The 21,981-nt window shown below is 50.1% G+C and overlaps 8 protein-coding genes across 8 annotated transcripts; 6 read left to right on the forward strand and 2 right to left on the reverse strand.

The window, feature by feature from the left end:
* Positions 1 to 1,550: 1,550 nt before the first annotated feature.
* Positions 1,551 to 3,895, forward strand: N7518_005009 (serine/threonine-protein kinase; the record flags this gene model as incomplete). The annotated part of the gene is made up of 2 exons (XM_057185936.1): positions 1,551 to 1,715; positions 1,769 to 3,895. The coding sequence occupies 2 exons, from the start codon at positions 1,551 to 1,553 to the stop codon at positions 3,893 to 3,895; spliced, it is 2,292 nt and encodes a 763-aa protein (XP_057042706.1).
* Positions 3,896 to 5,222: 1,327 nt separating this feature from the next.
* N7518_005010 (exosome non-catalytic core subunit RRP42) lies at positions 5,223 to 6,468 on the forward strand (the record flags this gene model as incomplete). The annotated part of the gene is made up of 3 exons (XM_057185937.1): positions 5,223 to 5,768; positions 5,864 to 6,256; positions 6,313 to 6,468. 3 exons carry the CDS (start codon positions 5,223 to 5,225, stop codon positions 6,466 to 6,468), a joined length of 1,095 nt encoding a protein of 364 aa, XP_057042707.1.
* Positions 6,469 to 6,858: 390 nt separating this feature from the next.
* Positions 6,859 to 7,766, reverse strand: N7518_005011 (uncharacterized protein; the record flags this gene model as incomplete). The annotated part of the gene is made up of 2 exons (XM_057185938.1): positions 6,859 to 7,260; positions 7,347 to 7,766. 2 exons carry the CDS (start codon positions 7,764 to 7,766, stop codon positions 6,859 to 6,861), a joined length of 822 nt encoding a protein of 273 aa, XP_057042708.1.
* Positions 7,767 to 8,830: 1,064 nt separating this feature from the next.
* N7518_005012 (uncharacterized protein) lies at positions 8,831 to 9,711 on the forward strand (the record flags this gene model as incomplete). The annotated part of the gene is made up of 5 exons (XM_057185939.1): positions 8,831 to 8,864; positions 9,224 to 9,255; positions 9,321 to 9,479; positions 9,538 to 9,632; positions 9,687 to 9,711. The coding sequence occupies 5 exons, from the start codon at positions 8,831 to 8,833 to the stop codon at positions 9,709 to 9,711; spliced, it is 345 nt and encodes a 114-aa protein (XP_057042709.1).
* A 969-nt stretch (positions 9,712 to 10,680) lies between these two features.
* N7518_005013 (uncharacterized protein) lies at positions 10,681 to 12,642 on the forward strand (the record flags this gene model as incomplete). Its single annotated transcript, XM_057185940.1, has 2 exons — positions 10,681 to 11,251; positions 11,336 to 12,642. 2 exons carry the CDS (start codon positions 10,681 to 10,683, stop codon positions 12,640 to 12,642), a joined length of 1,878 nt encoding a protein of 625 aa, XP_057042710.1.
* Positions 12,643 to 16,043: 3,401 nt separating this feature from the next.
* On the reverse strand, positions 16,044 to 17,983 carry N7518_005014 (arginyltransferase; the record flags this gene model as incomplete). The annotated part of the gene is made up of 8 exons (XM_057185941.1): positions 16,044 to 16,169; positions 16,227 to 16,477; positions 16,567 to 16,632; positions 16,691 to 16,788; positions 16,852 to 17,256; positions 17,313 to 17,498; positions 17,555 to 17,630; positions 17,929 to 17,983. The coding sequence occupies 8 exons, from the start codon at positions 17,981 to 17,983 to the stop codon at positions 16,044 to 16,046; spliced, it is 1,263 nt and encodes a 420-aa protein (XP_057042711.1).
* Positions 17,984 to 19,082: 1,099 nt separating this feature from the next.
* N7518_005015 (NUDIX hydrolase) lies at positions 19,083 to 19,661 on the forward strand (the record flags this gene model as incomplete). The annotated part of the gene is made up of 2 exons (XM_057185942.1): positions 19,083 to 19,131; positions 19,234 to 19,661. The coding sequence occupies 2 exons, from the start codon at positions 19,083 to 19,085 to the stop codon at positions 19,659 to 19,661; spliced, it is 477 nt and encodes a 158-aa protein (XP_057042712.1).
* Positions 19,662 to 20,508: 847 nt separating this feature from the next.
* N7518_005016 (DNA-directed RNA polymerase II core subunit RPB3) lies at positions 20,509 to 21,640 on the forward strand (the record flags this gene model as incomplete). Its single annotated transcript, XM_057185943.1, has 3 exons — positions 20,509 to 20,562; positions 20,616 to 21,181; positions 21,256 to 21,640. 3 exons carry the CDS (start codon positions 20,509 to 20,511, stop codon positions 21,638 to 21,640), a joined length of 1,005 nt encoding a protein of 334 aa, XP_057042713.1.
* Between the last annotated feature and the right edge of the window lie 341 nt (positions 21,641 to 21,981).

Consider the following 21,981-nt stretch of genomic DNA (forward strand, 5'->3'; position numbering starts at 1 on the left):
ATAAGTCCGAAGGTAGGACATGACATAATAGAACATGAGATGAGGGAAGAGATTCTCCTTGCTTTTCTCTCCCAGTCTGCGAGCTGTGCCTGTACATCTTACATCTTACATCGTACATCGTGCATCTACATCGTACATCTGGTACATCAACCGAGAGCCTAAGTAGATCTCCGCTAGAAATGACTTGTATAAAGACGGGGTAACCGAGGTGATCAGTGTGTATATAGTACTTTTGTATCAAAGTCAAGATCATATGTCTTTGTATCTGGAGAGATTAGAGTATTTGGCCTTGTGATAGTTCAAGGCAGCCAATTCTAACGCTCGAGTCAAATAAATTACCAACGCGGCCCAACTGCTGACATATCCCAAACAGTGCAGGACCATCTAGAGCGTGGGCAACGGCTACAGGCTGCACACAATTATTTATGCCCAACCTCCTAAATTATTAGGCGCCGTGCGTTCACAGCGGTCAGATGATAAATCGAACAACGTAGATGTTATAGGCATATAGAGTTTGTATACAACACAACATGGACCTCGAGTACAACGTATGTAAATATGACAGCGATAATTGAATATAATCATTAATTGATACTTCTCATCTCTTTCTTTCCTTTTTTTTTTTCCCAAAGTGTCCATGTTCATGTTTGAGCTTGCGTACGGTAAAATTGAAATAAGGTACCCGGTTCCACAAAGAGCGTCCCATTGGTTGAGACGGGATCAACCGGTTATTTGGGGTTTTAGCTGTTTTCCTGGGTTTTTTCTTGGGAATTTCCCGATTTTTCTGATTTTTCTGTTTGGTTTATTTTGGTAAATTCGTCGATTTTTTCTTTTTCTTTTATACTTCCGGTACTGCGGTATTCGTAATTCCGTATTGAGGATATTGATTATTCCCTCTATATGCGCCTGGATGTGTACAATGCCTCTTTTATTCTCCTACTTCTTCATCTCTTTATTCTTATTCCTCTTATACTCGGATGTTCTAATCTCTACGCTCTCATCTTTACTCCAGTCCAAGAGATTCCGTATTCAAATCCCGTTTTCGCCACGGTGGACTGATCTGCAACGACCTAGAGTCGTTAATTTACCGTCTCCACGGCCCCGTCTAGGAGCTCGAGCTGTCACCGCGTCAGGGGCTCACCCTCGGTCCTTCGATCCCTCCAGTTTCCACCAGGAACGGGTCTCCTCCTATTCTGGATTTTCCTTTTTATTGCATCGTGCCCGGTCCTCAATCCTTCCAGATCGCCCACTACATGACCACCGTCACTCCCCCTCCAATTACCTTGTCACTCCTTACTTTTCCGTCAATGGAAACCCAACCGTCCGGCTCGAACTAATTCTCAGAACATGATCATTTGCTGCAATTGATATCCATATACATACATACACATTCACTCGGGGATACTACGAAACTTTCCCCTCTACATAATTGTAAGAACGCCGGATCCTTGCAAGCATGTCGGGAAGCTGACCTGAACACCCCTCTAGAACCCCTCCTCCGCATTCCTCTTCTCTCGATCTGCTGGCAGACCTGAAGAGACAACATCAACATGACCATCACATATGATATGCCCACCCGGGGGTCACATACCTCTATGGCAAGCCTCGAGGACCGCTTCGAAGTCATCAAGGAGATTGGTGATGGAAGTTTCGGTAGCGTGGCAGTCGCGCGCGTACGGACCGCCGGTGCCCATATCGCTCGCAGAGGCACTATGGTATGGAATAGCAAGATTGGTGGTGTATTGGGCTTCACTGACTCATTGGTTAGGTCGCAATCAAAACAATGAAGAAGACATTTGACTCCTTGGGTCCATGTCTAGACCTGCGAGAGGTCATCTTCCTCCGAACATTACCCATTCACCCCCACCTCGTCCCTGCCCTCGACATCTTCCTCGACCCCCACTCCCACAAGCTTCACATCTGCATGGAATACATGGATGGCAACTTATATCAGTTGATGAAGGCTCGTGACCATAAATACTTTGAAGGCAAGCACGTCAAGAGCATCCTTTATCAGATCTTGTCCGGTCTGGACCACATTCACGCACACCACTTCTTCCACCGCGATATCAAGCCCGAGAACATTCTCGTCTCAACCTCCGCCCCCAATGATTCCGCTTTCAGCCGCTACTCTAACCTCGTAACCCCTCCCTCCACCCCTCCTGTCTACACGGTGAAGATCGCCGACTTTGGTCTTGCTCGTGAGACTCACTCCAAACAACCATACACCACATACGTCTCCACACGCTGGTACCGCGCACCCGAGGTGCTTCTACGAGCAGGAGAGTATTCGGCACCAGTCGATATGTGGGCAATGGGCGCCATGGCAGTCGAGATTGCTACGTTAAAGCCTCTATTCCCGGGAGGTAACGAGGTCGATCAAGTTTGGCGTGTGTGTGAGATCATGGGTAGCCCGGGAAACTGGTACAGCAAATCGGGCGCCAAAATCGGCGGTGGTGAATGGCGTGAAGGATCACGCCTGGCTCACAAGCTCGGTTTCACATTCCCCAAGATGGCACCACACGCGATGGAATCCGTGCTTCAGCCCCCAATGTGGCCTGCGGCATTTAGCGAGTTCGTCACGTGGTGTCTCATGTGGGATCCTAAGAACCGCCCAACGTCTACCCAAGCGCTTAACCACGAGTACTTCGCCGATGCGGTTGATCCGGTGCGGCCGAAGTCCTCCACCTCGTCGAGACTACTAGGCCGCAAGCAGTCCGAGAAGAGCTTCAGGTCACCAAATCTTACCCCAGGTGACTCTCCTACATTGTCTTCTAAGCCTTCGTGGTTCCGGAGATCATTGGTCGTTCGGTCAGACAGCCCTGTACCTTCTGCAGAAGAAAGCCCTGCCCGGCCATCAGCTGTGACTCAGGTCACCGTACCTGAGATCCAGCCTGTCAAGGCGCGCCCGCCGAACATCAAGCGAGCTACCTGGGCAAACGGTGCACCGATGCCAATCCTTCCTTCTATCCGCCCTGTCTCCCCTCTCTCCAACTCCGTTACAGCCCAGGCGAACGCCACTTTGGCGCACAGCCAGTCTTCCAAGTCCTCCAGTACATCAGCTAGCTCAAAGATCGGCCGTCAATTGTCCCTCAACTCCCATGGGAATCACTACGACCAGAATCGTCTAGAGGCCGAAAGGAGGCTCAATGGTTCCGGGACTAGCACACCAACCACAAAGGAGAGTTTCTTCTCGCATCTGCGCAAACGCGCCCGCAGATTGTCTGGACGAAACCAATCAGCGCCCAATGATGACGTCGAGGCTAACGCAGGTTGCATCCCTTGGTCGAACCGTTCATCAGTGGCTCTAGATGGGCCTACTAGTGATCCAAAGCAAGGCTCCGACTTGAACGAGCTGGACAAGGCTCTTCAATGCGTCAAGTACTCATTGGACTCATCCACACTGAGCAACGTCCCAGTGCACTTGAACAATTCTGCTGACGGCCAAACCAAGCGCCAGTCAATGCCTCATGTCACCAGCAACAACCCTGCTCCTATCTCCAGCAGGACTCGCCGTGCCATGCAGATGTCCACCCACCCGGTTCATCGGTACGAGACTCCTGAAGAGGAAGATGAGCTGCTTGATGAGGTGTTGCACTCCGCCAGCAAGGCGGCTAGACGCCTGGCCCAGACTCAGTCAATGGCTGCCGACTCGCACAGTGCTGCTCGCCGGCAACCAGACAACTCGCATGCACAGCAGAACCCTTATCCTACACCGTCACCCACGGCCAAGGAAACTGCTGCATTTGGTCAACAGTCGACACCTAGCAAGTTGAACATCCACAAGATTGATCCCATGGCCGCAAGCCGCCACTGGCCCACTCCCCCTTACGACGAGGCCGAGTATCACAACAATAAATCCGACTACTTCGCTCCTGGATCCAACTATATTTGAACAACAGCACAGCCTTTTCAGTTGCGAAGAGCACAAAAATTTGGCAAAATTACAAAACAGAACAAACACTGAGCAAGCTACATAGCTCAAGGCGCATTTTGGGTTTTTATATTTTCTTCGCAAGGTCTGGCCATTTCGGAGGGTGTTTTATCTTTTTTTTTTTTCACATATGGGCATTGGGCAAGTTTTTCATTTCTCTACATTCATACCCCTGCAGCCCTTTTATAGATGGATTTGGGCCGTTTCATTTTCCTTTTCATGGAGTCCTTTCGTTTCATCATTTAGCAGGGGCGTGGGTTCTTTCCTTGACGTTTGATACCACATGCGCAAGTCGCATCATATACCGCATTTCCTCCTACCTTATTAGGTATTCCTCACCCTCTCTCTTCATCCGATATGTATATCGGATCTGCACATTTGCAAATCATTCTCGATGAATATTGCGCTCTCTCTCCTTTGTCCATATAATTTCCCCCTCTTCTCCCCGCTTGTACATTGTCTGGCTACAGCCATCCCCATCTTTACTTCTTGTCCATCATTTTCTATCACTTATTTATCCCCTCCATTTACATATTCCTGTCATAGCTCTCCCTCCTGCTTCAATTCTTGTATCATTTTCTTTCCCCACGGCGTGCTGGCTTGGATCCAGTCCGTTCTATATTTGTAATATACCTCCCCCTTTGGCCGTTGTGCCATGCCCATACATATCTTACTACATATGCATTGAATCTACACACTCAAGACGTTATTTTGAGACTTTATACCTGCTGTTTTCTGTAACGCTTCCTTAGAAGTCCTATCAATTGGTTTGCATGGGGAGTGGCGATGGAAAATGATGGACAGCGTGGGAAGGTGGGATTGTTGGGCTAAAATACTGGGCTCAATTTATGAAGCACTAGATTACACAGTAGAAGATGGCCATTCTATCACGAAATTACTTACGGAGTAGTCAATGTAGAAAAATCACTGCATCTACATGGATCAATATCAACGGAACAACGATCATCCGTTGCCCATCAAGATTTCCTGATTGAGACTGCTTGCTAGACTCTACCAAGTTTTTTTTTTCCCTCCTCAATTGCTCCCCCGTTCAACCTCGCCAGTTGGAACTACACTGGCCATAGCTTGGAATCCGGGTTACCAACACCTTAGCACATCCAGCACGCGCCCGGCAAGCACTTTTCACAAATCGCAGGCCGATCACCACAAAATTAAACCGCCCGCCAACAGCTACGAGCTTAACCTTGCGCAACCGAACTCCAGCTCTATCCTTCAAGACACAGCAATCTATATCCCCTCGCCTCCAACACCAACCACACCCGCCAAAATGTCAAGTCAAAGACAAGCATCCTCCGCCTCTCAAGTGCCCCACCTCTCACCCGCCGAACTCTCCTACCTTTACACCTCCCTCAGCCTCCCCAAGAACCCAATCCGACCAGACGGTCGCTCACCTACACAATTCCGTCCTCTGTCTGCCGAGACGACCATCCTGCCCGGCGCGAACGGTAGCGCGCGCATCGGATTCGCAGACGGCACACAAGCGATCGTCGGCGTGAAAGCAGAAGTCGAGAAGACCGTTATTGCAGCCGACACGCTCGACTCGCGCAGTCTGGCGCAGCATGGCGACGCACTGAACCGCGAGGGCGAGGAGGGCTCGGCCGCTGTCTCGGGACAGGGAGAGTGGGTGCAGATGTCGATTGAGATCCCCGGGTTTAGGGACGATGATGCCCTGCCTGTGTTTTTGAGTGAGATGATGCGGGAGAGTCTAGTTGGTTCTGTTTCTGGTGGGAGCGGGGATGCGAAGGAGATGGCCGGTGGGTTGAAGGCGAGACTTGTTATTAACAAGCGGTGGCATTGGCGCTTGTATATTGATGTAAGTTTTGACGATCGCTTTCTGTCTTTCGGTTTATGGTTATTTTGGGGTTTCGAGAAGTATGACTTGATCACTGCTAACATGCTATACCCTAGGTTCTGCTTCTCTCTCAACCTCTCGCATACCCTCTCCCCCTCCTCTCGCTCACAACCCACCTCGCCCTCCTCAGCACTAAGCTACCGAAACTCAAGTCCACGGGTGAAGAAGACCCTTTCTTCGACGATGACTGGGCCGCCGCGGAGTATCTCTACCCGCGCTCCAATACTTCAAAATCTCCTCTCTCCGCCGCACCATCATACCCTGTCCGCCCACCTGTAACGCTGCTAGTGATTTCCGTCGGTGAAAACGTCATCTTCGATCCTAACCGCGAAGAAATCGCCGTCGCAGACGCTGTCCTGGCTATCTCTGTTACGCGCAGCAGTGACTCCGAGACTCTGAAACTGCTATCGATCCGCTCGATCGATCCCCCTCCCGCCTCACTCAGCCGGGTATCCCCAATTCCGAGAATGTGAATATGCTTGGTGCTACTGCGGGGCCTGGCGAGGAGTCTGGTGGTCAGGAGGAGGTTGAGGGTGTCTGGCGTCCGCGAAGGGGTGGTGTCAAGCGCAATGTTATTGCACGTATGATTAAGAATGTCCTCGGTAAGGGCGGTGTTGGGGAGGAGGTTCTTGAGGGACTTGAGGGGGTTGTGGTGCAATGATTGTCTTATTTGAACCATTTCATATGTATGAGTACTAAAGTACAGCATTACTTTAAAGTTGCGACTTTGATACCTGATTTGATAGGTCGCTACTTCTGGAGTTTGGAGAAAAGCGTTGTTTTTTGGTTAAATCGTTTCTCTTTATCGTTAGATCGATTGAAGTTGAGATGGCTTCCTATCGTAGACTGAAAGTCCACTAATGTACAAAATGGATTGAACATCCATTTACACCAACGTCACTGCTGGAGGGGTGTCTGAAGCTCCCTCATGTAGGACCGCATCGATCATACCCGCAGCCAAACCATACGTAGCATATGCCATACCTAGATAGCTATATCACCCGCAGATATGAATGAAACAGCCCACCCCAAGGCGTGGAGGGAATAACAATCACCAAATTCCCAACCACTTCTTAACGGGCCTCTTATTCCCCTCCCAATCAACAAACTCCTTCGCAGCCCCCGCACCCTCACCAACAGCACCAGCAGCAACAGGCGACTGCGAATCCACCTCATTATCACCCTCATCCTTCTTCTCAGGCTCCCCCTTCTCAAGCCCATGCGCAACACGATACTCCTTCCTCTTCTCCGCATCCTCAACGCGACGGTGTCGCTGCTCCCGCACGCGCATCGAATTGTGCTGCACATGCATGCGCCACACAGCGAAAGCCTGCGAGATCGTGCTGAAAGGCGACGTCAGCAGACTCGACCAGGATGGTAGCAGGTGCGCGAACGGCGAGGTTGCTTTGAAATTAGTTGTAAAGGTGAACCCAGCGCAAGAGATCAGGACGCTCTGTGTTGTTGGTTAGTTAATTGATCTACCGAGTTCTCCTGGAAGCTTTGTTTCGCTAGACCCGGAGCTTGGTGTCGGAAACTCACCATCGCAATCCAAATGTGGATCCACTTGCTCGTCAGGAACTTAAACATCACTGTCCCCTCCGGCGGGAACATGCCCGGGTACTGCGTCTTGCTCTGCTGTATGCGCTCTTTCTCCGTCGTGCGCGGGCCATACTCGAATAGTTGGCCTGGGGGTGCGTTCTTCGGAGATGGAGTCGTTAGGCGCTGGGGGTGCGAGGGCGGGCGGAATCTGTCGGGCTTGGCGAGAACGCGGGGCTTAGAAGTGCCGCTAGCTTTGGAATTGGGATTGGCATTGGTGTTGGTGTTGCTCTTGCTGACTTTCCTTAACGCAGCGCCGGTCGAGGTGAAGCTGCGTCGCGCGTTTTGGCGTTGGAGGGCGCGCAGGGTCATCGCTGAGGGTGGGCCTCGCGGGAGGAGAAAGCCGGGGATTGGGGTTGGCATTTTCGGGATTTTTTTCTTGCCCTTTTGCTCCTGTGGAGGGGTTGGATGATCTTGTTGACTTATGTAGATGCGGAACCGTAGATGCAATTTTTGGAGAAGGTTTTATATCACGTGACTATATCGGGATATCGGATGCCGATTGAGTCGAGATGTTCTGACCGCATATTCTAACTATTTCGGGGAATGGAAATTTCGGGGAATGCAAATTTTGATGAGACCACTTGACTTCGAAATATTCGCGTGGCGTAGTATCCATTACTTCCCGTGTTTCCCACAATTGCAATGGTTTGGGAATACATAGCTTTAAGCTGTACGACATAGTCGGCGTGACTGAGACTACTACAGATTACATAAACCAACCTAATGAACCTTGCAAGGTCATTGTTCAAGCTTACCGCGGCCTCGGCAACAGGTTAAATTGCATTCACGGCCGAGAATGCATCGAGAATGAACCGTTTATGCCTCAGGATCCACACGCCGGACCACCGGCCAGCTCTCGGGCGAATGAGAATCATGCCATTTCGAAGCTGCAGTGGATCGGGCAAGTTGCTCCAGTTCTCCAGCAGAAGGAGTGAAGGGTGAATATGCGTAGATGTGGGCCAGGATTGCCATGGGCGTCTAGGTACTCTGTAGGTGAGAGGAATTGGTGAAAGAGCTGCCGTTTCTGAACAAACTGAAGCTTTGCATATACACATGCATATCGGAGCTACCTGATGATGAGGTATGAGATCATAGGGGCGGGACATAGAAGATAGAGGATACAAGTCGGTTTGTTGCCACAGACAAACCGCCAGCTGTCCCAAGCATTGAACCTCCAAGTCTCAGTGAGAAAGCACAAACAAGGGAGTGAAAGATGTCAGAGCCACAACAGCCACACCGAAGTTTCCGGTTGCGCCCGTCCGCCTGAATCATCTCCCCTCTGATTGGCGGAATGGCGGATTACGAGAGGAAGCGTCGGGGCCCAAGTACAAATAACCAGATTTTCTTCTCTCCCCTTCTTAGTTTTTTCTGTACAGTACAGTGTCATAATAACTTCTCTTTTTATTTTTTCATAATACTTCACAATGGCTCCTAAGAAGCAAGAATCTTTCGCCCCTGGTAAGCTACCTATTTTGCCCCATTGAGCTGAAAGGAGGTCGGGGAGGCGCCATGGAGGTTCAAGGAAGGAAGTGAAGGGTATCTCAATTGGCAACGCGCTTTGTTATCCTGAGATGGTGCTTGAACAACACTTCCTCACCTTTCCTCACATTGCAACTCCTCGTCAACCTAACTACCTCAATTGCGATCGCTACCACCTTTCGCAAATACCACGCTTCAATTATTCAACATGACTACCTTCGATGTGTTCTGCACCTTGACGATCATCGACATACGCGAGGCAGAGCGTGCCAAGGCCGCTCTCGTCGAAGAAGCCAAGAAGGAAGCCGACAAAATCGCTAATCTCAACTTCGCTCCAGGTGACGCCGCTAAGGGTGCCAAGCTCTTCCAGGTAAGTCCATTATTGCTTCACGCGCAGACAAAAGTGAAGAGAGAACCTAACAGATATTTTTTAAGACCCGTTGCGCCCAGTGCCACACCACCGAGGCCGGCGGTGCCAACAAGGTCGGCCCCAACCTCCACGGTCTTTTCGGCCGTCACAGTGGTCAAGCCGAGGGTTACGCCTACACCGACGCCAACAAGCAGGCCGGTGTTGAGTGGAACGAGACCTCTCTGGTAAGTGCCAGCTGCCACACGTTCAATTCAGCTCCGATCGGCGACTAACGATACCTAGTTCTCCTACCTCGAGAACCCCAAGAAGTTCATCCCCGGTACCAAGATGGCCTTCGGTGGTCTCAAGAAGACCAAGGAGCGCAACGATCTCATCACGTACGTCACCCGCGAATATCCACACTCCCCTGAACCCCACTGACAACCCCATAGCTGGCTCAAGGATAACACCGCATAAACGACCTGATGTTCTTTTTTATTCCCCGGCTTTTTTTCTGTTTCTCCCCATAGAAGTCTGGGATTATGGCGCCATGGGCTGATTCCCGGGCCTCCCAAGGGACCGGGCTTGTATTTTTATTACAATTTCCATGAGTCAAAATAGATTTGATCTTCTCTTCTCCTCTGCTCCTCTGCTCCACTTCATTTTGATATTCTGTTAATAGAACAAACGTACTCCATACTGCAAACGGGGTTATGCAGGTCTATCCCTAGTGTTTGAGATTCTTCGGATGATCATGGAGGTCTGACTTCTGATTGGCTGGGGGCCCTGGTCGTATCGATTGGGCAAACATGGGCGGTCAGGCACGGATATACTTGAAGAGTACTTGACGAGTACCTTGGTGTTCACTGTTTAGACAACATAAACTCGAAGTACTGGACTCGTACCACCCCTGTGCCTCTCCCGGTATCTGATGTGTATAAACCGTCGAGTCTCAGCACATGACCAGCAGGGGGTAGGCTGATTGGCCCAGCCTCTTCGACCTGGATACAAGTGAGGGGACGCATGCTTTCTCGTCTTCTCATTCCTGATTCCTGCATTGCTCAAGGAGGCGTTTCGATCCCAGTTCCATATTAATCTCCAGCGCGTTACCTGATCGCATCTTAGCTCCAACACCAACTATCGAATGTGCCTATCGCGGAGATATCCGGTGTCGCTATCTAGAATTCATTACCTGCCTTGTCGCATCGCATCGCATCATACCTTATCGCGTCTTTGCAGTGGGGTTCATCGCTCAGATATCTTCTGTAACGGCTAGCGCAGGAGACACTGTCCCAGCGCATATACTAACCACTCAGGTTTACCTAAGGAAGTCGAAGTGCTTCAACCGCAACTGATCGCCACTCATAGGCATTGATCTGCGCTTCGTCGCTGAGAACTGCAGTGCCTTTTCTTCTGAGGCGCGACTATCGCGATACGCCGTCCGGGATGCTAGACGAGTTAGACAACGTCTTCGACGACCATCCATCCCTGGACGCGTCGCTCGAAGACTTTGAAAACAATACCAATCCCCAAAGGTCCCCAATGTTCGCCCTGCCATCCCAACACTCCGGATTCCGATCTGAAGACTCAGACGGAGACGATGGAGAGATCGAGGACCCCACGCAGGAACGATGGTCACCCCCTGGCTTTCATCCACCCGAATATGTCCAAGGCAGTGGATGGTATCGCCACCAGCCCTATCTGCGCAAAGATAACCTCATTGCGGATTGCTTGCAGCTCAAGCCCACAGTCGGACTTAGTGTTTCCCCTTCCCAGTCGCGCGAGCCAAGTCCACAGTATGAGGATGCGCTCGAGGGCCCCGCGAAGAGTAGACCGGGCGATCGCGCCACCCCAGGCGACGTCTCTGTCGCGGCTAATGTGCCTCTACCGGCGGGCGCAGATAGCCCCCTCCAAGGAAGATCCCCAAGTCCGCCTCCGGCCCCGAATACAGGGCGCGCATCCCGGCGCAGTCCCGAGGACGATGGGGTGGGCTTTGGCGCGGAGAATCTGAGCAACTGTAGGCCCTGTCTGATCTGGTTTCAGTTGCAGGCGCGGGTATACTAACGATTGTTGTGAATGAATAAAGACATTCGCTTTGCAGTGCGTGCAGAAGTCCAGCACCGAGAACCCATTGCCGCGATGTATGGCTACCTACGCTCAAAATTCGAGCGCATGACCAGCTCCAAGTCTAACACCACCTTATCTATCTTAATCCTCCTCATCTCAGTCGCGTTCATGCGCGCCCTGGTCCTGCCAGGCCTCCCGCAATCGATCCCCGATTTAGTAAAGCTATCCGGCTTCGCACGCTCCTTCGAACCACTGATATACTACTCAGAGAACGGCGTTCAGCAAATCGGCACACTGCAAGAAACCGGTGTCGCAGTCTGGGACCTGAGCGAGTCTGTCCGTGGCACAAACATGACTAGCGCACCTATAATCGTGCGCCAACTGGACGAGCTCTCCGACTCCCTAAAGTCCCTCTCCCTCGAGCTAACCCGCTTCTTCGCAAATGTCGACTCGGACATCGACTCCATCCTCATAGTAATGGACTGGGCCAAGCGCGAGCTCGAAACCCTCTCCGCCCAGCCTCCAAGCACCCTCCCCACAATTGTGTTCGACAACATGCACAACATGCTTTCGCGCCTCGGCGCGCTCGAACGGTCAGCTCAAATCTCCGATAACGGTGTCCCTGCAACCTCAACAACAACGACGCCCCTCGGCCACCTCGTAATGGCCGTCTTTGGGCCAACCTCCGCGCAGCGCACACGCACAACCCTAACCCGTACCTTCACGGAGTTCCTCGCCGTGCTAGAAGAATCAATAAACAGCGAGCTCACCCACTCAACCGCGCTCTTCGCGCTTTTCGAGTCCATCGACCGCCAATTCCTCAATCTGCAGCGCACAGTCGTCCGTGAATCCGACGCCCAGGAACGCGCAGAGGGCGAGATGCTTTCTTCTCTGTGGACTCGCGTGCTAGGGCCCGATGCCGCGGCGGTTCGCAAATACGAGAAGAACAAGAAATTGCTCGCGAATGTCCGCAGCCGCACTGTCGCCAATAAACACCTCCTCGTTGACCACCGCGGCCGACTGCTCACGCTGAAGGTCAATCTCGAGACGCTGCGCAGGAAGCTGGTTAGCCCGCTTGTGCGTCGGAATGACTCTGTTAGCTTTGTTGGGTCCGTTGATGGGGGGAATGGGAATGGGCATTCTGGTTCTCCGGGCCGCATGCTTGGGCCTGTTGAGGCTGTTATTGATGGGCAGATCCGTGGGTTGGAGGGGACATATGACTACCTACGGACTGTCCGGGAGAGGCAGAAGGCGAAGCTTATGGAGCTGGTCTATGGGGCTGGGAGGAAGCCGAGTCGGGCTATGATCGATGGGTTGGAGGAGAGGGATGATGATGAGTGAAGGGTTGAGGGTCCTGATCTTGTTTATTGTCTTTTCTTTCTTTCCGCCTCATGTATCCTCTTGGCATAGCATCCTGTTCTTGGTTGGGTTCTTTTGTCTCTCCGCTCTGGCGTTCTAGGGCATATCTGGCAGGGGGCATCCGCGGCTGCGGGCTTTTCGTGGGAATATGGTGGCTTACCTGCTGTGCCTCTTTGAATGACTGCTTATTTTTTTTTGTTCTTTGGATTTCGTGGCGAATATGCAGGATTGCGAGGCAAACGGATAGAAACATGTGGCGCCAGCTGGCTTGATTTTACTACATGGCGCTGTCTAGTTATGGGATTCTTTTTTGGGTGTATGAATGAACTTTCTTACTGTTCATAGTCATCGTCCTTATGTAACTTTATATAAGTCTTTGGTTATACATAGAAACGTCTTCTGTTTATGTTCTTTGCTGCCTTAGGTTGTCGTAGAGTGATTGATGAGCCTCGCATTTCTACCTTCCATAGCTAAGGATCACCTTTCTAGCTATAACACCGAGAAGGAAGGAATATATAAAAAAAATGACACCCGAAGAGAACATCCAATCAGACACCCGAGGTGATATTATATCATCTTGAGCCATGAGGCCAGGTTCGATTGGATCTGGCGAGCAATATGACGTTGTCGCAGGAATATGGTTTGCTCGTAGTTCAATAGGAAACCGTACATGCATTGAAAATCCTTCATAAATTCCAGAGGTTTGGCCAACAACCTTCGCAAGTGAGATCCATGGTTAGAAGATTGGACTTGCATGTAGCTTGCGATTCAGTGTTCATCCACCCAAGGCACTTTTAGCTCGATAACCTAGATGGAAGCCCTGTCCGATGAGGGCAAGGTTGTTGTATATGTCAAAAACACTGGAATTCTATCGCTCGGGTCACAGTGGACGTCACAATTTTCGGAGGTATGATGATTTCCACCCTCATCTGCCACAATGATTCGTGAACAACATGATCGGAATGCTAGAATCACAAGAGCATGGGATTTGCCCAGTCCATCCTGGTGGGCGTCCTGTTGAGAGATGGAGGCAAAGGAGCCATCGGGATAATGCTTCCTTCCACTTATAAATTGTATACCGTGGACCATCCGTATTTGGCTTCATCGTTTCTCAGGCTGATATCGCTCGGCCAACTTTATATCTTCTCGAAAGGCATAGTGAGTGCATGCCCCATGGTATGCGAAAACCTCGGCAGGTGCCACATACACTCTCTCACGCCAAGTTGAAATATCCTGTACTATATTAGTGACCCCTGATTATAAACGAGCATCCTTGCTTACTCTTATACTCCAAGGAGTAGGAGCGATAGGCCAATTCCTGTCTCCTTATTGATATAAATAGAGGATGAGAATCCAACGAAGAGAAAGACAATATTCTGGCCATATATATAGTTTAGCATAGCATTCCATTCTATTCCATTCCGCGTGGCATAGCAATTGACCCCCTCTGTATGTACCAAATATGATAGACTTAGGATAGAAACCGTGCAGATGCGTGAACGTGTTGGGAAGTAGACAAAGGGAGGGAGTCTTGGAGGGTACTAAGACAGCAAACAAAGTTGATACCACCTGGGCACGACTCAGCTACATAAGTATTTTTTATCTCGTCATTCATAATTATAAGAGAAGACGGTCAAGTATGTGTTTGTCTTTAGAAGATATACATTGTGGCAACTCGGGATGCCCAAAAGGTAGCAAAACAGCCTCAGCCTCAAGTCATCCAAAACAGGTATGATATCCCAAGGCAAGAGCATTCCTGGATTTCTGCCTGGGGAAGGAACAATATACTGTTGAAGATCCTTGAAGCCCTTTCTTTTTTTCCTTTCAGCTCATTTTTCTTGTGTGCTTCCGTGGAGTCGTTTCTTCCTCTGGGGAACGAGGCCGTGAGCGCTTGATTTGCTTGGGGTCCCACTGTGCGAGGCTGATAGAGGCGATTCTAGTAGATCGGACTGTACTGTTCCGAGGTTTGACGAGTTTCGCGATGTTAACCTAGTAGCTAGTCGAAGTTCCACAAAAGCACTGTTTGTATGAGTTCAAGCTTCGTTCGTATTTGTCCAGATCCGACACCAGCTAAACCGTAACTGAGTTACGGCGACATCCCTATCTGACAGGACCGAAAGTTTTTATTTGGCATAGATTCGTCCTTGTCGTATTGCAGAGAAAGGGTGCCAAACTATTGGCTGACATATTCTATCCTGCCCACGGACATTTGAAACTGCCCCGAATCTCAAACGTGATAGTGATTGGAAAGAGTTTGCTCCAGAAGTGAGATGAAGTATGGCCGAGAAAAAGCAAACTGATTGCTCGATTGATGAGTGGAGAGACTTGACTGAGATCCAGCGATACTAAACGGCAAGTATCAAGGAGACTCCAGAGGGTATTCGGTCTAGTTGGAAAAAGAAAGACGTGGTTTTGTTGATGTGAATCTCCCGACCACCAAAATTGCCTCCGAGAGAATAATGGATAACATGACGATTTCTATAAATATCCGACTTCACAGAGTTCAATGTAAATACCGGTCGATCAATCGCTGGCCCAGATAACCAATCTTCCATACCACTAGAAGGCCCACATATAAAAGAAGAAACCCCCATAGAAACGTGAGGGCTTGGTGGGGGGAGGGCCAACTTGAGTCCTGAAAGTGTTCCCCAAATGTAACTCCCTTCGATTCGTACCGCAACCACCTTAATAAGGGGTTTTCAACGGCTGTTCGATGGATGGACATGTCTTGGTCCTATCCTATTAGAAATCGGTACTTAAAGAGTTAGTAGAGAGTTTCAATGCCAGGAAGGTGCCTCTTACTAGGAACCCAGATCTCATCTCTTTCATGCGGATCGTATGCTCCGTGAAATCAAACCTGGCGGAGCACCTCCCTTTTAAGGGCCAGCGTAGATAAGGAAGAATGATCGAGGGATTCGGGATGCCTAGGCGCCAAAGGCCCGGGTGAAAGGGTATGAGTATTAGGATGGTGAGAAAAGTAAGAAGAGTGAGGAGAGTTGAGAGAGTTAAACACTGAATCACGTGGGCATGGTTTCCTAGTTAGGTAGGCACGTAGATACGCGTAGAAGGAAAGCGCGATCTATGACGTTGAAGTTTGGGCGGTATACGCGTCACATATCCTTTAGGACTGGTATAAGTCGAGCTTCTAGCATTTTATTGATCCAAGGAACTTGATAGACTTACCAGGTCGCTTGCTATGGATCTAGAATTAAGATAACCAGAAGAGACTGCCTCGATTTGGCGGATTTGACTGAATTGCATGTGAATCAATTATTCGACACAATTACTCTATCTGTTCCATCTTTTTTGCTGGTGTTTGGAACCCCAGTCGGTCTCGGCGGTAGTAAACCTAGGCTCTAATCGCCCGGAAACATCGTCTTTGATCAACCGAGCAAATCCACTGCGCTGTTTCGCACAATCTTCGGGCCCAGGACTGCGGCCAACTCGGCGACGATTCCCTTGATGGACATTGGCGAAGTCATTGACATGGTTTCCCATTTGACCAGATCCTATTTTGATTTAGTAAAGATATCCATAGGACCGGAAATCATAGAATAAATGCATACCTTCATGTGAACAAAATTGTTGTCAAAGAACAGCAGCCAATGATCCAGGTCCAGTGCTTCCACTTGGGGGATAGTAAGAACACCAGGCATACCGATATCGAAGAGGGAAACTTCCTCTAGATCGGCATCACTTTCCGGGACCAGAGGCGTAGGCGAGGATGTTCGGTCTCGAGACAAAGAGACATAGGAACGGGAATTAAGCTTCTCCATCAATTCGCCATCAAGTGGGTCCCAGTCGGAGGATTCAGGATCTAAGCAATAGAGAAAAGGGTTAGATGTTGTGCATGATTTTCACGTAGTACAAAAGTATGTACTAAGACTAGACACGAGTCGAACTTACCAAGGATGTACTGGGGGCGGAAATTGGCCTTGTAACGCATCTTCTGGCAGGTATGAATGTAGTACCCTATATGTCGATTGTCAGAGGTGCACGAATAAGGACCAGTTTCACGATTGCGACCTACCCATGTAGTAGTACATATACTGATTCTCGATCGAGAAGGCAATTTCACGCATGGCGCTCAGCTTGCCGATTTCCCATTGCTCATAGGCGGGATCGTAGCTGGAATCGAACATCAGCTTATCATATTTAGGTGTTTTCAGGTGTAGGCAGCCATTAACTTACAAGACATAGACGGAGCTAACGCCGCTGGGGACCAAGTCCAATACCGCGACAGCAATGAGCTCGCCATCAAGACGATAGCATTGATGCCATGAACCGAGTTTCCTCTCGGAAGCATTGGCGGCGGTTAGGGGATTCGGAGTTCGCTTGATACCTGTGCATAAGAAGCGTTGAAAGTCCTTGGGTTTCCAGTGAGAGACATCCTCTTTATGGATGGCCGTTTGATACTTGAGGAACAGCTCAAACTTCGCCTGAGACACAGAGTCACCTTCAATGGTGACTTCAAAGCGGTGCGCTGGTTCAATAGGAAGCTTGGTAGCAGGGTCAATTGGCCGTTTGACGTGGTCGTACTCGCTCTGGTGGACAGCGGGCAGAAGGTCAAAGTGGCACTTGCGGTGCTTTTTCTCTCTATGCGTTGGTTAGCAAGAATCTGATAGCAAAATTGGTAATATAGGATTGCTTACTCGCGGGTTTGCGGACAAAGCCGGGATGCCTTTCGCATATACTCGGGACCTAGAATGAATTTGTTCCATTTGTTAATGGCCTTGCGCTGATCCCGGCGGGGCTGATAAGCAGATGCCTCTAATCTCAGGGTGTAGTGAGGACAACAAGACCGAAGCAGGTTTTGTTTGTAGTAGAGGTTTCCCGATCTAAATATGTCAGTATGGTCTGATGGGCTACAGGGAAATTAAACCGGGGTTCATACCGTCGCCAGCCGCCATTGATCAGCTCTTGATAATGTTCCGGGAGTACGGACGTGGAGCTGGCGTAGTACGATGCACCTTTTACCAGTCAGCATAGCCATTCTAGACCTGAAAGAAGAAAAATGGGCCAACAAAGCAGTCAGGGGCAACCAACTTCCATCTTTGGACTTGCAGTAGCCACACGAGTTCTTTTGGTAACCTGAGATCACATCACATTAGTTTCTGCATCGGAATGGCTGGACGATCAAAGAGCTGCATGCATTGGCGTTGCCATCCCCGCCAAATTCCCCTCAGTGGTAGCGCTCTGGGCCAGTGGAACTACCACGGGGTAACAGAGGCCTATCTCAGTGGTTCCCTGCAGGAGAGTGGGACGTACCTAGTGGGCGGAATAGCGACAGTTCTCGCGCGCGTTCGGCGTCAACCCGTTGCATGTTTAGATTGGATGTCCGTTGGCGTGCACTGGCGAGTGGATGTGAGTTGTAGTATCGGAAGAGATGAAGTCGGAGAAGCCGGCGGGGGTTAATGTTGTAAATGCGGACTATGGTAAGGGGGACCTGACTAGTTACGTTTATGCGTGCTTATGTAGTTTTTTTTAGGTCTAGTTGGGTCGACCTAGTTGGGTCGACCTAGTTAGGTCTGTCTATGTATCTCATCGCTCCAGCCACACGGCCGATCTTATAGTTTCTGGTCGAAACTCCCGAAATTCTCCCATCTCGGTACCAAATCCCGTTGTAAGAGGCTCATTACCCGACGCACATAGGGTTATGAGATTGGATGATTGGAATAGTAAGCGTAGATTACAGTAGGTCAGAGCAGACTGTGGCAAATGTATCAAAATACAGCAGATTCTAGCAAATATAGAAACATCCCAGTTACTTCTTCCATCTAGAGTGTCACATGACCATATATAGAGTGAAACAGAGTAAAGTCAAGGCCATTGAACAGGTTACGCGCTCTCTATTGTGACTAGAGTCACTATAGTGCACAATATAACAAAGACAAGTTGAGATATTCAAACGAGAGCACAAAAAAATAAAAAAAAGACACAAAAAACAAAGGAAAAAATCGAAACGTACCTCGACTCTTCTCCCGGGCGCCGCCGTGCCCCTCCATTCCCACTTCTCTTCGTTTCTCCATTCCTCAATAACCTCCCATTTCTCAGATCTTCTTTTGAAAACCATGCCTATTTCCACTTACCATTCCAATCCCCCGTCAGGCATGAACGGGAAGACCTGATCTCCATTGCCTACCTCCGCAATATCCAGAAAGAGAAAAAAAAAATTTCCCCCGACCGCCCTCGCGCTGTACTCCCGTCCCTCGACACCACCCTAGACATCTGGAGCTTCCTCCCTCACCTCAGAGACCTGACAGGCTCCGAGGGAGCTTCCGAGAGCATCATCCATCGGGTTTTCCTTGATCTTTTCGATATCCTTGGCCTTTCCACTCTTTTTCTCCCTTTCTCCCTTTCCCCGACTTTCCACCCACACCAAATCCTCGAGTAATTCCAAAGATATTCGATTGTCTATTACAATGGCTCAAATACGGTCTATGGAAGCCCGCGTTGGGCGGAAAAACCAACGTGAGTTATCGCTGGTGTCGCTTTGCGGCTGCGCACGTGGGCACCCGTACCCCTTACGTCTACACTGTTCCCGTGTTTCCTGACTCTAACGGCTTGGCATAGGCTATGGCTCAAAAGGCGAGCGACTGGTAGCCGGCGTTGTCCCTATTTCCGCCGACAAGACCAAAGTCCTCATGATTCAATCCGCAGGACCCGGAGGCTGGGTGCTCCCCAAGGGCGGTTGGGAGCTCGATGAGCAAACTGCCGAGCAGGCTGCATGCCGTGAGGCCTGGGAGGAAGCGGGTGTCATCTGTGTCGTGACCAGAGACCTGGGACTCATTCCGGACATGAGACCCTCCGGCCTTCTCACGGCGCACGCGCCCAAAGCCTCATATCAGTTCTTCGAAGTCACCGTCCAGCAGGAGGAAACCGAATGGCCCGAGATGCACAAGCGGAAACGGCAGTGGGTTTCGTATACACAGGCTGCCACTGCCCTTGCAAATCGGCCCGAGTTGCTTGAAGCCTTGCATCGCAGCTCTTTAAAGCGGTAGCCTCGATCGCGTGCACATTTGGTTCTCTTGCAGATCAAACACTCCCCCCTCTTTTCTCTACCTCTATGTGCACTGCTATCCCGAGAGAGCTGCTCCCTGATAATGACTCGACATGAACTCCAAAAAACGGTGGCTTCGTCGCTTCTACTATTGGCTTTGTCTACCTTTACCTTTTTTTGCATCTTCGACGGGCTGCCGCTACCCGTCTGCTGTTTCATTTGCGAATGAACATCTGAGCCTGTGTTGCTTTGCTTTGTCTCCTTCTGATAGACGTCTTTCGCAAGCAGATTTGAAGGCTTTGGGACGTTCTTGCATTGATACTGGAGGACCTTAGCTTATCAACTGTGATATCGGACTACTTTATCCTGAATCAATTGCACGGTTTCAATTGCCAGATTTGAATCGAGCGCACACTCCCCTTAGTTCTAGATACCAGTCTTTTGGATGGATTCAGTGTTTATACCCAGCAACTGAATCGAATCTGACATACTTCCTTCACTCTCTAATCTAAATACGAGAAAGAGAAGAATAGAATGAACAGAAAGAATCGAAAGTATTTTATTATAGCTGTAAATGTAAAAAAGAAGAATGACTCGATAGTGGCACTTTTAGAGGCTGTGACCCGATTAGGCAAAGCGCAAAAAGCTGTCTCCGAGGGAGCAAATCCGCGTGCCCTCAAGCCAACTGCGCGCCCAATTCATCTACCACAACAATTCTCATTACCCTGTCATTCGCCACTGCACTCCCGCACCCTTCAATCTACCGTCTTTCTTTTATGCCCCGCAGATAAACACCTTCAGCTCCAGACAAGGGTGGCGGCGAGCAGCGCTGCCGCATACATACCAACATGGATTACGAAATGGATCTCGAGCCCACAGGGCCCCAAGTGACAGTCCGCGAGGTAAGCTGAGACATCCACAGAGCAGCAGGACAAAAGACTCACAAATTCCACAGGCGGAACCCTACCGCGTCGATTTCAGACTGACCGCAGTCGACCTCTCATTCGCCAACTCCCTCCGACGAGTCATCCTCGCCGAAGTGCCCACTTTGGCACTCGACATCATCGAAATCGAAAGCAATACCTCGGTCCTCCCTGATGAGTTCCTCGCCCACCGCCTCGGCATGATCCCCTTGAACTCGTACAACTGCGACCAAGATCTCGACTACACGCGAGACTGCGACTGCGAAGACCACTGTGTGCGCTGCAGCGTGACACTATCTCTGCATGCGCGCTGCAGCAGCGGCATCATGTCTGTCTACGCGCGGGATCTGGTTGTCGTTGGCGAGCGGATCAACGACAAGATCGGCGATCCTGTAACCACCGACCCCGAGAACAAGGGTTCCTTGATCTGCAAGCTGCGCAAAGGGCAGGAGATTAAGATGACCTGTCTGGCAAAGAAGGGAACCGCTAAGGAGCATGCGAAGTGGGCGCCCACTGCTGCTGTCGGCTTTGAATATGACCCCAACAACAACCTGCGCCATGTGGACTACTGGTATGAGCAGGATCCGGTGAAGGAATGGTACGTATCTGGGTGTTGAGCTGGTATTCACGAGCTTTCTTCGATCTATCTGCTAACATACCGACTTTTTATAGGCCTATCTCCGAAAACGCTGCCTGGGAACCCGCTGCCAACCCCGACCAACCCTTCGACTACGATGCTGAACCCAATTGCTTCTACTTTGACGTGGAGAGCATTGGCAACCTTGAGCCAGATATGATTATCCAGCAGGGTATTGTGGCGCTCCAGCGCAAGCTCGCAACCACCGTCTCCGTGCTCTTGGGTGAAGGTGAGGATGGACATGCCGGAGCTGACGATGCTGAGATGATGGGTGCCAATGACCCCGATGCTTATGAGCCACCTGAGGGCATTGACGGAAACATGACTGCCTACGGAAACGGTGCGGCCAGTACTTGGGGCGCTAGTGCACAGACACCGTACGGTGCTACGCCTTACGGACAGAGCAGCTATGGGTTCTGAACGTGCATAACCCAGCAATAAAAATAAAGCCTGAGCATGCGCAATGGAGTTTTGATTTCCTGGTGAATGGGGGCGCACTCTGGAGTTTTCCGTTCTTTGTATCTTTTGCTGTGGGGACGGTCTTCTGACATTAGAGAATGACTGGTCTCTGTATCTCAAATATCTACTCGTTGGTTCAGTGAACCTGAAAATACCGAATATCATGGAACTTGCTAAACTATGAAATATCTTCCTATAAGTTATGGCATCATGCAGTGGAATCAACCTCAGTCAATGTCCTAGACTACTAACCAATCACGAACCCCTATATGCTCTTGTTTCTTAGTAGATACAGGCCTTCG

Source organism: Penicillium psychrosexuale (assembly GCF_028828465.1).
Source record: "Penicillium psychrosexuale strain IBT 29551 chromosome Unknown utg000003l, whole genome shotgun sequence".
Classification (NCBI taxonomy): Eukaryota; Fungi; Ascomycota; class Eurotiomycetes; order Eurotiales; family Aspergillaceae; genus Penicillium; species Penicillium psychrosexuale.